Below are 14,295 nucleotides of genomic sequence, written 5' to 3'. Positions count from 1 at the left end.
AGCTCCTCTGCCTGCTTCCCCCATCTCCCAGGGGGAAGAGAAGTTGCAATCCTGGGGGCTCCCCCCCGTGCTTCATGGATTGCCGAGATGGTTCTCCTGAGTGGTGAGGGTGCTGAAATGGGGGAAGCTGTGTGGAGGAGTAACCCCACTCTGTCTCTAACTTGTAAGGTCTAAACCAACAAACTCCTTTAGAATCCCCTCTGTGACACAGCCATGTGCTGCGCTTTGGCTGCTGCGTGTCCCTGAGGAGAGAGAGATAACGTCAGCTGGTGTGAGGGATGCTTGCTTAGAGATTGCCAGGGTGCTTGCAGCGCTGCTGCTCCAGAAAGGGCTGTCTCTGGGCTCCAGGGGCATGCTGTGAGGGGCTGCCCTTGGTCGGGGGCTACACCAGCTGCATTACAGACCCCATTTTTGTGAAGGTGACATACCTCTGAACTGCTGTATTATAGCGACAGCAGTGGTACTGCTGAAGTCTTGAAATAGCAAAGTGTGACAGTCTCCATTTGTCATCCTCCCCAGATTAACACCGTAGCTCTTTACCAGTGGATTTCATAGATGAGAGCATCGTTAAGGCTGTTTCCTTGCAAACAGATGGCTGCAGCGTGTGATGTCCTGAGAGCCTGTTGGGACCCAGCACAGATACGGGGGCTTGCTCACCCTGCTGGCCTGCAGGTGTTGTATCTACCTTGAAGGTGGTAGAATGAACAAATGCAGCTGCAGCTTGGCACCCTGTGGGACAAGTCCTCTCCTGGCTGTGGGATGGGCGTGACTGACACCTGCCTGTCTCTGCTGAGGTTTGGGGGGGTAAGGCGCCTCACCTACATGAACCGCAGCAGAAAGCTCTGCTGCAGAGGCCTTTGCAGGGTTAATGCATAGCATCACTCCTCCCTCTGCTCCGCTGGGGTGGTTGAGTAAAGTCAGCTGTGTCAGGAGTGTGTCAGGGAGAGCAGCTGGATCCTGCCAAGCCGGTGAAAAACAGCCTCTCCTTGGAGAGGAGACACCCCTGCGAGTGCTGTGAGGCTCCCTGCTGCCGCAGGAGCTGTGCAGGGGGAAGATGCTCAGGTAGCTCCCCTGCTTCTGTGGCCCTAGCCATAGGGGCTGGACCAGAGTGCTTGCTCTGGGTACCGCTGGGGAGCAGGGCTGGGCTGCAAAGGGTGTGCAAAGTCTTACAGGAGTGTATGAAAGACCTTTGGCCTAAGAAAGCCACGCACAGTGAAACCTTGCTGGGGTGCCTGGCTCTTAGAGGCTGGCCAGTAAACAAGCATGCTCAAGGCCGTCTTTTGGAAGGAGCTAGACACTCAGTTTGCTTTGCCTGAAACTTGCTGCTGAGCAAACGCTCCTCAGGTCAGAGACTTTGATGGAAACCAGGTAGTTGTGACCTGGGTGCTGGTGGCTCTGGTTTGTGGGTTTGGTTTGCTGGCTTGCACCATAGTGTCTGAGCCAGTCAGGCCATTTCAGCTGTCAGGACAGTTAAGGACGACTGTAAGGGGTGCTCCCGTAAGCACTGCTCTCCTGGTATGCGCTCCCAGGCACAGGGCTCATTCTGTGGCAATGTGCAGAGCCAGCATGCCACACACAGGGAGAATGAATGGACAAGAGGAAACAGCCTCAGGTTGCGCCAGGGGAGGTTTAGATTGGATATTAGGAAAAATTTCTTCACCGAAAGCGTTGCCATGAACTGGAACAGGCTGCCCAGGGAAGTGGTGGAGTCCCCATCCCTGGAGGTCTTTAAAAGACGTGTAGATGTGGTGCTTAGGGGCATGGTTCAGTGGTGGACTTGGCAGTGCTAGGTTATCAGTTGGACTCGATGATCTTAAGGGTCTTTTCCAACCTACATGATTCTCTGCTTCTATATGCAGTCCAGGCAGGCTGCCGACAGGTTTCCCCCAGCACAGACGCTCACCCTTGCTGCCTTCTCGCAGCTGGGCTGTGCTCTGTAAGGCGGCCGTCGCAGGCTAAGGGCCACGTGGGGATGTGACATGTGTTAGGGGACATGGTTCCTCCTGCAGGCTTCAGCGGGAGGGGGGCAACAAATCCACGGAGAGGCCTCAGTGTCACACTTACTTTTCCCTCTGGTGTCTCTGGAAGGTCCTTTGTATAAGAAACCACTAAAGGTCTAGTTTTACCTTATGTGTAGCTCTTCTGATAAAAACCACGTGTGACTTTTTTTTTCTTGTTGCTGTCTACTAGAGGAAAAGAGGCTTGTCTGGCATTCAGTTAATGCTTTTCCCTTCTCAAATCCTGTTTTTTCTAAGGTTCTCACCAAAACACACTGGTTTTAGGACAAAAAAGGAGAGGCTAGACAAAGCTCAAACAGGGGTGCAGCACTCCCTCGCTGCGTGGGGCAGCCCGGGCAGCAGGATCACGGGCAGCACGATCGCTGCCGGCAGCAGATGCTCTGCCCCAGGGTGGTTTGACTGTGCAAGAGAGGGCAGTGCACGAGAGCGCTCTGCTAAAGCAAAACCTCATCTCTAACTCCCCGCCTCCTTTTTCTCTGCGTTTCCTACAACAGCAAACTGGGGAGGTTGTGTAACTCGCTCTTGGCCATGAACCTCTCAATAAGAGGTTTACGGAAAACCTGGCTACGGTTTATTTTCATTTCTGGGCCTTACTGGAAATGAAGTCAAATGCCAACTTCAAAGGGAGTCGCTCAGTGTTTGTCAGTACTCGATACCACCTCCCTGCCTGCCTTGTCTCCTCCAGCTGCCGTCTCAGGACCACAGGACTGACTGCTGTGTCTGTTCGGAGGTTTTATGAGGAAGTGCACGGGCAGGAGAGGTGCTTTCCCATACCTGTGTGCGGCACTGGGTTTTCTCCTGCCTGTGACATGCAACGTAAAGCAGACCTGGCTGTGTGTTTTACAGTGCTTTACACCATGGTGTGCAGCTGGTGCTTGCCTGGAGCACAGTGCTCCTCCCCGGGTGCTCTGGAGAGCATCTCCAGCTCTCGGGTCTCAGGCAAGGGTTTCTTGGAGCTGTTTTGCCATATCGTGTCCACCATGGAAGTGACAGCAGGGTAACATGTTCTTCCTGCCAACGCGGCCTGGAGGAGAAAGAGTCAGAAACAGAAGCCTGTATTTTTTATTGGAGACACATCGCTTTAAAGCTCAGCAGTAGTCTGGACCATCTGTGCTCCTCAGTTCCTCCTGCTAACCAAAAATCTCCGGCTGAGGAACGTGAGAAACTGCCTTGCAGCCGTAGTGAGTCGGAAGAGGCCATGGGCTGCACAGAGCCAGAATTCCTGCTTGGATACAAACTAAGTGTTTGAGTAACTGGGAGCAAGAATCCAACCGTGAAGCTGGCTCGCTTCTCCCTGCTGCCTCCAAATGCTTGTGAACTGCTGAGTCAGCACTGTACTCTGGAGTCGGCGGTGTGCCTTGCCTGCACCTTGGGACAGCGGAGCACGTGTTTCATTGAACCTCTTTGATCCTTTCTTTTCAGTGTATTCACAGAGCAAATCTCCACGTTACCTTTCCTTTGGCTTTTGTGACTGGCTGCTACAGTAGTGCTGTCCTCTTCCTCACCTTCCTACCGACTTTGGGGAGCAGAAGCGGATTGCCTCACTGCATGGCCCTTAACTCTGCTTTCCTGTCTCTTTGCTGGAGAATCCCCAGCAGTTTCAGCAGGTCTGATGCTACCATTCAAGTCTTGCTTCCGTGTTCAGTGCACTAGTGTGTGTTCTTCTTGCTCCTGACAGCTATGGGGACTGTCCTCTCGCTTTTATGTGCCCAGCTGAAAAGGAACCATGCTGTTGAGAGCCAAAAAACTCTTCTAAAAGTGCCTGGGCTACAATTTCTGTTCAAGGTAGCTGAAGGAGCAGTTTTCAGCCAGTCCGATGTCCTGAACCAGCGCACCCCGGGGTCAGGCAGTGCCAAGGCTGGTGTGCAGCAGGGACGGCTGCACGGTGCTGTGCCCTTTGGGCCGTGACACCTTCAGGCAGGGGCCGAGCAAGGAACCCCTCCTGGCAGCTGATCCCCACACATCCTATTTGGGAGCCTGTCAGGAGGAGGATGTGACCCCACAAAATCCCTAGCCTGCAGATGTTTTTCCAAAGTGAGCATTCAAGCTACCGCTCTTCCCAGTAGCATGGGTTTGCAAACTTTAATGAATCCCTGGTAAGGCATTTATTTAGCTCAAAAAAGAAAAAAAACAAACCATCAGGAAATGCCCCATTAATACACTGGAGATAGAATCAGGCTGGAAAACTCCAGGCTGGACTGTAACAGCACAGCCCGTGATGTGAAACCCATGTGTTGAGCAGGCCAGAAGCCAGGAGCCCCAGGCTCTAATCCCAGTGCTGAGCTCCCCAGCTTGGCTAATAAAACTACAGGAAGAGGGGGGAGAGGCTTTGTTTAAATTTCCCCATGTTTTCCTGGGCAGGCTCATTTTACCATATGCATTAACAGTTTAAGAGTCACTAGGTTACTTGGGGCTTCCATGTGAATTGTCTTCTCGAACCTGTGGCAGCCCCAGCCTTTCCGGGTCTCCCCGCTCGGCAGCAGCTACGGCGCGATACCCCGATGCTGCCTGCACGGCTGCGGAGCTGGGAGCAACACCGAGCGACTGGCTAGCAATCGGGAAAGCTCTGGGAGAAGGCACTGTAACGCACACAAGGCAGCATCCATGTCAGAAGCCTCTAGAAGTGCAAGTGGTCATGGGCACCTCCTGAGCTCCAAAACGTTTCAAAATAGCAGTGTCTGTATGTGATGCGAGTCACCCTTATTCACAAGACTATCACAGCTTTTCCACCCTTGACTCTTCTCCGTACCCACCTCCTGTAAGAAACGGGGATGTACCAGTTGCTGGAAGATGTGTGCATTTCCAGAAAGGCCATCAACTACAGCATGCACAGAAAAAAGCAGCTGGGTTGTTTTTGGTGGTTTGTTTGTTGTGGCTTTTTTTTTTTTTTTTTTTTTCCTGCTGTGATTAAGAAAAGCTCTTGCTCAGCAAGAAGGCATTTGTTAGAGGCATGCCTGTCCTTCATTAGTGGATAAAAACAGTTCATAGCTCTTTTGGGGCTGATACTGTAAGACCTTTGGACACATAAGATAAAGAGAAGCTGATGTCTAAGAGAACTAAGGAGTAGGTTCAAAACTGGAATACATTTCTGGAGCCAGTTACTAGGAAGAAACGGGGAGTCTTGCCTTAGGAGCAGGGAACTGGAATGCCAGCTATGGACGTGGATTCAGCGGCTGGGCTATTTTTGGCTTGTGAACCGTTCTAATGGCTGTTTATTTTTAAGGTCATTTTCTGTTTGCATAGCATGTACACCCTTCTGGTGGGTGGGAGGCATTATAAAAACAACCACTGCTGCGCAGAGTTATGAACTAAGCTTGGAGACGGATGGGAAAAACAGAACTCGGTGTACTTATTGCTTTAAAACTCAAAAACATCTGTTTAGGTCATAAGGTTTGTTGACCCACTCTAAGCTGTGCCCCCATCGGAAAAATACCATTTTAATTAATACAGACTACTGCAGGGGATTGCAAAAGACTTGGGGAAACTCGGTCAGATCATAACGTGGTATAAATAGAAAGGAAGCATCAGATTTGGCAATTTTTTTCACTCGCGCTTACCTTCAAGCAGTAAATAGAAACCCAGAGCATTCGCCCCATGGCTGTGGAGTCAGAACTCATGCTGGCCGGCCGAGCCTGAATCCCAGCTCTTGTTTAAGACTCTTGTTAAATAACACCACGCTTTATTGTCATGTTTTCCTGGCTTCTTCCTGTTTGCCATATCTTTGTTCACACACAGTCAAGTGATACAAATTCATTGGAACAGTGGCAGTTTACAAAAGACAGTAAGAATGATTATTTTGAACTGAAATTTAAAAAACCCCAAGTCTGGCCATCTGGCAGGCAATGCACTGTTTGGAACAGGTTATGGTAAGGAAACTGTTTATAGCATTGGCAGTGTACTCCCAGCCATGTTCCTTTTCAAGAGCATAAAATACATAATACAAAAATATACTAAAAGTTTGTAGAAGTGTCTGCTGCAAAACAATTGCTGTTGTCTGATTTTCAGTATATTTACTCCCACGCTCTATTATGATAGAATACTTGAATAAACATGGTTTATTTCTAACTTAATTTGAAGTTTAAAGTTGATCTCAAGTTAACTGTAAAGTCTTGGGCTCCAATCCTGGAAGTACATAAAGGACCTTAACTTTGGACTTGCGAGACTGATAGGCATTAGGTGAGCCCACAAGTGAGCGTTCAATGCCTTGGGCTCCTGCTCGGGAGGGAAGTGGAAGTTGAAGTGCTGTACTTCATATGGTCTTAATTTCAGGCATTTTCCTGGATTTTTCAAGACTTTTAACAAGTCTTCCCTGGGCTATCCTTTTACCTGATAGGCTTGAGTTCATCCAGTTGCCTGTAATCTGGTGGAACTGCCTGTTTTTGAGATCTGGGGCTCTGCAGTTAGTTGAGTCAACTGCGTAAGTCTCTCCCCCCTTATCTCACTCCTCTGTATAATTTTACCCGTCCCTTTCCCCTCTCCTTCCTCCCTCCTGGACCAGTACCACCAAAATGGCCTCTTTCCATGCGACAGAGCTGGATGCTCCCACCGAGCCTCGTAGGAGCTCCCTGCAATCGGAGCACCGTTTCCTTAGTGTTTCCAAAGTTGAGAGACCCAGATGTAGAAATGGAAGCCTGTGCTGACGTTACCGTGCAGGGATGAGTCGTTTTCCCCTCAGGCTGGCACACTTGCAACGAGAATCTCTGACGTAGATGCAATGCTTATGGAAAACGGCATCGGGAGCGCCCCTTGATGTGACAGAGGAATGCACCGCTGGCAGGCAAGTGTGTTTAACTCCAGGATTTCTTGCTCTTTTTTCTCCCAAGAGCTGATCTCAAAGCTTTTGAGAAAAGAAGTTAGTATTGCTCTGTTTTTGCAGACGGGAAGACTAAGGCACCGAAGGGTGAGCTCATTTGGCCAAGGCTGATCTGCAGGTCTCTGCCCCAGACCATGCTCTTCACCGAGCTGTTTCTCTCTGTGCTCGCGTTGTATGAGACACATTCTCAGAGGGGTAACCCCAACTCTGTTCCCCAGGAAGACACCACACACGGGAGCCAAGATCCACCTTCCTAGGCATGGCCTCCAGAGAAAACATCAAGAAGAACATGCATTGGAGGCCAGAAGTTGGCTTCCCAATGTCTAAATGCCACCAACTCCCAAGGAGGTCAGCTATGGAAAGATGACCAGGATACTTCTGAGGTATAAAACTCCGTGTCTGCTGGCCACTGGTCAGCTTTGTCATCATCAGACTTGTCGCTGTCATCGCCGCTGGAGGGTTCGTAGCCTGGGATGGCAGAGCAGATCGGCTCTGGCTGCCTGCAATCTGCCTCTGCCTCCTTCTTCTTTTCTGCCAGCAGCTGCCTGTAGCACAGGTTGCAGACCCTCAGGGGCTTGGGGGACAGACGGGGCATCAGGAACCTCTGCCTGGAGCAGTCTGCGCAGACGACAAAGCCGCACTTGCGGCAGTGGTGCCTTCGGGTGAGCGTGGAGAACTTGGTCTGCGTGCAACGCATGCAGATGTCCGTCGCTTTGTCTGGGATCCAGGGGGCCGCGTGCTCCGTGGAGGGCTGCCGGCCCGTCTTCGTCAGCAGGTGCCTGATGCACTCCTCCAGATGGCTGATCCACTCCTTCCTCTCTGTGAGGGAGGCCGCGGAAACCACAAAAGACTTCTTGGAGGTTTTAATCATCCAGCGGTTCTTCATCTGCAAGGTGTCTGGCAGCGTCTCCAAAGTGACATCTTCAAGGGGAATGATGTGCTGGGAATTGTATTTCCTTTTGTTGATGACTATGCTGCCGTAGACAAGGATATCGTTGAAAAGGAAGAATATGCGAGGCTTTGGTTTCTTGCGGCATTCTTTGGTTAAAATCCCTTCTCCTAGAAGGACCCTTCCCGGCACGGCTAAGGGCTGTCCGGAAGCCCCAAAGCAGTTTTCCACAGCAGCAATGCGCTGGCTGTTGATCTCAGTGTTTGCAAGATGGTCCACCATCTCCAGCTCGCTCTGAAGAGAGGAAAATAAAGAGGGAAATGGTGAAGCTCCAAACATCTGCACCAGGGCGAGGCTGAGTAGTAAACGTATGCACAGGTGAGATGCTCCTAATGCAACCTGAGGTTATGAATAATCTCCTTACCACTCCTCACTTTAGTTTGTTACCCTTTAAAATTAAATTTTCAAACTTTCTGACCCCACTTTGCAACAGCCCGGTCTATACTGGGATAGTTCAGTTTGCAGCAACGGAAGCCCTTGAAGGCAGAGACAGGTCTCCTGTTACAGCTGTGCTTTTTACCTGTATAACTACAGACCCACAGGAAAGGAAGCCAGCTGGTCTGAACCCGCTCTTATGAGGGTATAGGTACTTGCTCAGGAATTACCATACTGTGACGGCTGAAGGGTACCAGGACTCCCCCTTTCTGTCCCTCTCAGTGCTGGCAGCAGGGAGTGCAGCTGCAGCAGGGAGCTAACTGATGCTGGGCTGGATGCAGGCTCAGGGAGATCTGTGGTCCTGGCAGCAAGCCTCCCGTTTCTGACTGCACACTTGCTTTCTCGAGGATTAGTTACAGACACACACACCCCACGATGCCATTTTGGGCCAGAGCTGAGGCAGCAACAAAACAGTGTGGTATTGCGTGTTCCCACTGGTCCTCCCTGCGTGACAAAAAGGGGGAAAAAAGAAAAAAGCACCCGCTCTGTGAATAAACCCACACAGGCCAAATCCTTCCTCCATTACCCCAGCTACGCCGGGTCTGCCAGTGCTTCCAGTTACAAGACACATCATTCTGAAAGTAGTCTGACCTCTGCTGAAGGGGAAGTGGAAGGCAGCACGCTCATCCCTCCCCACACCTCCGTGCCCTCCTTCTCATATAAACTGGGGTTTCGATAGTCGGTAGGGTTTTTTTTAATAGAAAAACCTAGATAAGAGTAACTCTGAAGTGAGAGCCAATGTTTTGCTATTGGTAGTTTGCAGTAAGGAAAGTGCTTCACGCTGTAAGTTCAATTCTTCGTTGCACCTAGCCCCTCCTGCGTTGAAGGGTGCTGCCCGAGGCTGGCCATGGGAACGTGAGTCATTTCCTCCTCCAGCGAGGTAGCTCAGCCATCACGAGACAGCTCCCAGATCACAGGGATGTGTGTCGCCCTGGCTACTGTTAGCGGTTCATCAAATCACTAATGCAGAACCACTCTCCACCATTTTCCCTGTCCTCCTTGTCCAGAGCCCCTGTAGCCATGGAGGCTGGAGGGGAAAGGGAAGAGGAGGAGGACAACATGCCTGGTCCTGTGTGTTTGGGACAACGATGATTTACATTCTTCCCTTGCCCTTCCCCCCAAATCACCCCTTCGGTATGCTAGAAGGGAAACCATAGAGCCGCTGCTCAAGGCTGCTGCATGGTGTTTATGTCTCGCCTGAGCTATTTGAGAAAAACTGGTCAATTCCTCTGAGTCCCCAGAATTTTCTGATCTAGAGCAGGCTGGTGACCTGCACAAAGCTAAGATGCTGGTTTAGCCCCGTGAAACCTGAATGAAGCGACCTACTCTGCAGAAATAGCTTTCACCAAGAGGTGTTGTGTGGCCAGTGCTCCTGAAGAGCTGGCCTCTGTGATGGCAGGTATGGGGATTTCTTGCTCACCATGAGGACCGCACCTTCAGCAGCTGGGGCCTTGCCTGAGCCTGCAAGAATGCCAGCGTGGCGTCCACCAGCCCTGTCTGCTCCATGGCAAGAGTTATCTCCCAAGGGCTGTTGGGATCATCTCGATACCAACGTGGTAAGGTGAACACAAGCTGACAAGATACTACGAGAGGACAAACCCCAGGGTCTCTCTCAAATTAGAGGGAGGATCCCAAGACCTCCAACTTCCTTCTAGAAGGATATGTATCTTCAGGGCCTTGAAGCACCAGAATGGATTTGATGGAGTTGGGCAATGTTAAGCATATCCACTCATGTGTGCGTTCTCCAGTGTGGAGGGCAATTTACAGTTAACTGCAATGCTCCGACTGGGGGCCGTACTGCAGCCAGACGGGGGGAATCCCAGGGGCCTGACGCCATCGGCAGCGGCTGAAGTAATGCCCCAACCCACCTGCCATTTCAGTATGGATGTGCAGAAGCTGTGCGAAGGGATTTACTGCCTGCCATCAGGAGAGGAGAAAGGCTCCGTTCCCCTCCTTGAACTGTGAGCATGAGTGGACCTGTGCATGGAAGGGAGCTGCTCTGCTGCAGGACATACATTCAAATCTATTCTGAGTTACAACAATGCAGCGTGTCCTTTTTTCTCTCCCTCTTAAATACACAAATTAGACTGAAGAACAAACAGGCATGGTAAACTATGGTCCACAACTGAACACCAAATTCCCTGACTATGAATACCCAGAGTCTCACCTATCCTGGGATATGGTCTGTTGGGGTTTCCTACCAACAAATCCTTGGATGAGGAGCTTCTGAGTGAAAGAGCAACACGAGCACACAAAATAATAAAGGAAAAAGAAAAACTGAAATTACAGCTTGGGAAGTTTGGTGTGGAAAGACTGTGAATGCAAGAAAATACTGTGAAGAATTTCTGGCACCAGCAACACCAAGTGGGATAAACCAAAGCAGTTAATCCTGCTCCTACCAGTCTTGCTTCCTCATGTTTCTGGGTTTTGGAGCCCCAGCTCTTAGTCTGCCTCTTTTACTTTTATGTATTTTAGAAGCATGGTCCAACCTCTCAAGCACAACTCTATTTCTAGGGATCTCCGTGTACTGGATCCCAGTGGAAATGAAAACATTTTGTCAGATATAAAGACCGTGCCTGCAAAGAGCCAGGAAACATAAGCCCATTTTCAAAGAGGAGTGCAAGCCCTGCTGCCGTGAAAGCTTTAGCTTTTGTATTGATTTGGGCCCCTGCACAGGCCAGAAGGCTCTTGGACTTGCTGCGTGGAGCAAAGGGAGAAGGGGCTGGACACAATCCTGCAACGTGGAAGAAATGAAAGTGAGCTCTCATTACACATCACACTTCCACCTGCAGGGTTGTCCTTATTCCTCCACCCTCTGGTTTGTTACCTAGTTAAAACGCCACAAGTTAACCAAAGAAAAGCTAACTCTGTTCTGGGAAAATCTTCCCTGCTAAGACTAAAAGCTGCTGCTCTACCCCAGGGTATTTCCCGAAGGAGTTTTCCCAGGGAAGCAAAAGCAGAGTGTTTGTCTTCCATCTCTCTCCCCTTAGGCGTAAAGGACTGGAGAACAGCACATACACATACTAAGCAGTAAAAAAATAGGAGGGGTAGGATTCACATTGCCTACCTTTAGACTTGGACAACTAACTCTATCCCTCTGCACACCCTTTTCAGTCAGGGAGGGAGAAACAGCCATCTGCCGAGGGTGCCTCGCCTCATCCCACCACATGCGAGATCAATCTTGCCCTGAGGTCTAGATAGCGCTCAGCTTGAGTAACCACATACAAACCGATTTCATGTTAATATTGTGACTCACTGCAAATAATATTCAGTTTGGCTTTGGAATGGAAGTACTATGTGAATTTGGTAAATAAAGATAGCTGCTGAGTGTTATTATGGTCTCTTTTACTGGGAGCCTCTCCCTTTGGAACAACAGTGATGAGATATAAAAATGAGGATATAAATTCTGATCTACTTGATTCATTTTGGTAAGTATTTTTTTTCCTGTTTGTTCAAATTTGCTCTGTCAGGTCAGCAGGGCCACGGTGCTTATTACCAAATGGCCCATATGCACGTGCACCACGTGCGGCAGAAGCTTACACAGCTGAAATGAGGGGGGAAGGTGCACTTTATCGGCGTGATATTTTTCACAGGATTTTTTGGCGTGGCAAAGTTTGGGGTTGTTTTGGTCAAGATCTGTTTGTTCTGCATGCGATCAAGTATCACACAGTAAATATATAACTCAGTGAATATGACTGATATTCAAGAGAAAAAGAAACCTATTTTTTTTCTGCACTCAGCTCCAGAAGTAAGCAAGCCACATCTTTTAACAATGAGCGCTTGTTCACTTGTGATTATAAACAGCCATGTCAATGCATGCCAGGCAAAGCATTTCAACTTAAGCTCCTGGGTCAGCGAGTCTGGGGTATGTTTTTCAAGTCTTTATGTATCTATGGCTTAGGCATAGCAATGTAGTGAGCTGTTCTACCTGATTCTGCTGTTCTTGCTGTCAAATGGAACTGACAGTCTTGATATCTATTGCATGCCTCATGCATACCACATGCAAGTGACAGTCCACGAGTATCAGCATGCTGAGAGCAGATCTGACTGCTGGGGTCTGCCAGCAGAAAATGCCCTGAGCCTCATCTCTCTGCAGCTCCCTCTTACTCTCTCTTTTTGCTTTGCTCAGCTGAGAAGTCTCTCCTGGAGTTAGGGCTGGCACAAGCTCCTCCTCGCCAAGCTCAGTAAGCAGGATGCAGCCACCTTTTATCCAGAGCAGGCATTTAGAGCAAGAAAAACATAGTTTGTCTCCTTTTCCTGCCCGAGGAGATTGCAGCTTGCCTCTCCCTTCTTCCCAGCGCGCTGTAACTACTGGGTGACTGGGGGCAAGGGGGCAGGCTCCGGCAAGCCCCCTCCAGCTGTGCTCATGAGGAACCCGATTCAGTACACGTATGTTTTGGGAATGACTGTCACATTAGGCCTTTGATTGAGAAATGCCACCAGTCCCTGTGGGATATGGACTAGCCGAGTTACTGAGCCGCTTGCTGCTGGTGCTCAGCATGCCCAGGACTTTTGGCATGTAGGGCCAGAGCCTGGGGACAGCTGAGCAGTGGCTTTTGAAGAGCTCAGACTGATGCTACCAAAACCAGCAGTTGGTAGCCGGAGCTCAGCTGTGGCACGTGCCACCCAGGCTCACAGGCATCCAAGCAGCTTTGTACAGAAGGAAGGAAAACCTGAAACGCAAGGAAGAGCCTTGCCCCCTCCCTTTCCCCTGCTCCCCGTCCGTGCACACCTCCTCAGCGGCGCAGGTGCAGCAAGGCGGCACTCCACGTGCACCTCCTGCTCCCTGCTCTGCCACTCAGCAGCATCACCCTGGTGAGCGGCCCTAAGGAAGAGGCCTCCCTAAGGAACTCTCAGGTGTTGGAGCTGGAGGCGACAGGACTGACGTCAGCCTTTGGTCGGGCCGCCCGTCACCGGCTCGGGCTGGACCAGTGCTCATGACCAGTGACATTCGCAGGCGTGCGGGTGAGGGCGGGTAATCCCCGAGGGAAGAGATGAATTCTCCGTCTCTCCCGATGCCTGAAAGCCCAGGTGCCTTTGAGAAGAGACGGACGGCCAAAGGCGGGGGATTCCTCCTACAACTCCGCAACGGCACCAGTTTCTGTGGTTTTGGTACATGGTCAAAGTTGGTAACTTCAGGGTCCCTTCTAAGAAAACCAAGTAAATCGTCACTCTAACCGGCGCTTAGGCCGTGCACAGGCAGCAGGGTCCTGCGGGGCGGCGGGCGGTGGCTCGGCCCAGACCGGCTCCCCCGGAGCGGGGCACCGCACACGCGTGGCGGGACACCCGCGGGTGGGCGCAGGCCCCGGGCGGACAGAGCACCCCGCGGGCCCCAGCGCTCCCGGTGGCCAGCACGGCCACCCCCCAGCCCTCTCTCCTACAGCGGGCGCAGCCGCCGGGCCGCTCCCCTCCCGCCGGCACATCCCGCCGGCACCTCCCGCCGCACCGGCCCGGCGGCGGAAACCCTCGACTCTTCCAAAACTCTCCCCCTCCGCACAAGCTGCCCGCCCAGCCGCCGCGCCGCGCCCCCCCGCAACCCCGCTCGGCCCCGTACCTCCGCGGCAGGGCCTCGGCCGCCTCCGGCCAGCGCTCCCCAGCCGCCCCGCGCCCGCCGGCTGCGCTCCGCCGCCGGGCGGGGCTGCGCTCCCGCGGCCCCGCCCCCCGGCGGCCCCGCCCCCTCCGCGGCAGACGGCCAATGGGCGCCGCTGAGTCTCGGTGCGCCGCAGGGGGCCGCGCCCCCTCGCTGGGCGGCGGCCAATGGCCGAGCGGAGCAGCCGGGGCGCTGCCAGGGGGCGCCCGAACGCGGCCTCCCCGCTGCGGAGCGGGCGCGGGGGCGGGCGCGGGCGCGAGCTCCCGCCGCGCCTCGCGCCGCTAGCCGTTCCCTGGAGCTGCCTCGTGGCGGCCGCGAGCGGCCTGTCCCGCGAGCTGCGGCCCGCCCGGCGCCTCCGGGCCTTCCCTGCCGCCTCTCCCCAGCCGGTGCCCTGTCAGCGCCGGGGCTGCTCCCCCCGGGGCCGTCCCAGGGGTGCCTTCCCGCCGCTGCGCCTTCCCCCGGCGGCTGCCGCGGGCCGCTGAGCCCCCTT

The 14,295-nt window shown here is 52.4% G+C and overlaps 1 protein-coding gene across 1 annotated transcript; it reads right to left on the bottom strand.

Annotated features, from left to right (window-relative positions):
• Positions 1-5,905: 5,905 nt before the first annotated feature.
• On the bottom strand, positions 5,906-13,862 carry PLEKHF1 (pleckstrin homology and FYVE domain containing 1). Its single transcript, XM_087738720.1, has 2 exons — positions 13,770-13,862; positions 5,906-8,014 (listed from the first exon to the last, which is right to left on the bottom strand). Exon 2 carries the CDS (start codon positions 8,000-8,002, stop codon positions 7,181-7,183), a length of 822 nt encoding a protein of 273 aa, XP_087594846.1. The 5' UTR covers positions 8,003-8,014; positions 13,770-13,862; the 3' UTR covers positions 5,906-7,180.
• Positions 13,863-14,295: the final 433 nt, after the last annotated feature.

The sequence above is a fragment of the Nipponia nippon genome, unplaced genomic scaffold, assembly GCF_047370975.1.
Source record: "Nipponia nippon isolate SJK-2023a ecotype South Korea unplaced genomic scaffold, ASM4737097v1 scaffold_7, whole genome shotgun sequence".
NCBI lineage: Eukaryota > Metazoa > Chordata > Aves > Pelecaniformes > Threskiornithidae > Nipponia > Nipponia nippon.
The sequence above is the reverse complement of the archived record's forward strand: the minus strand, read 5'-3'. Positions and strand labels throughout refer to the sequence as shown.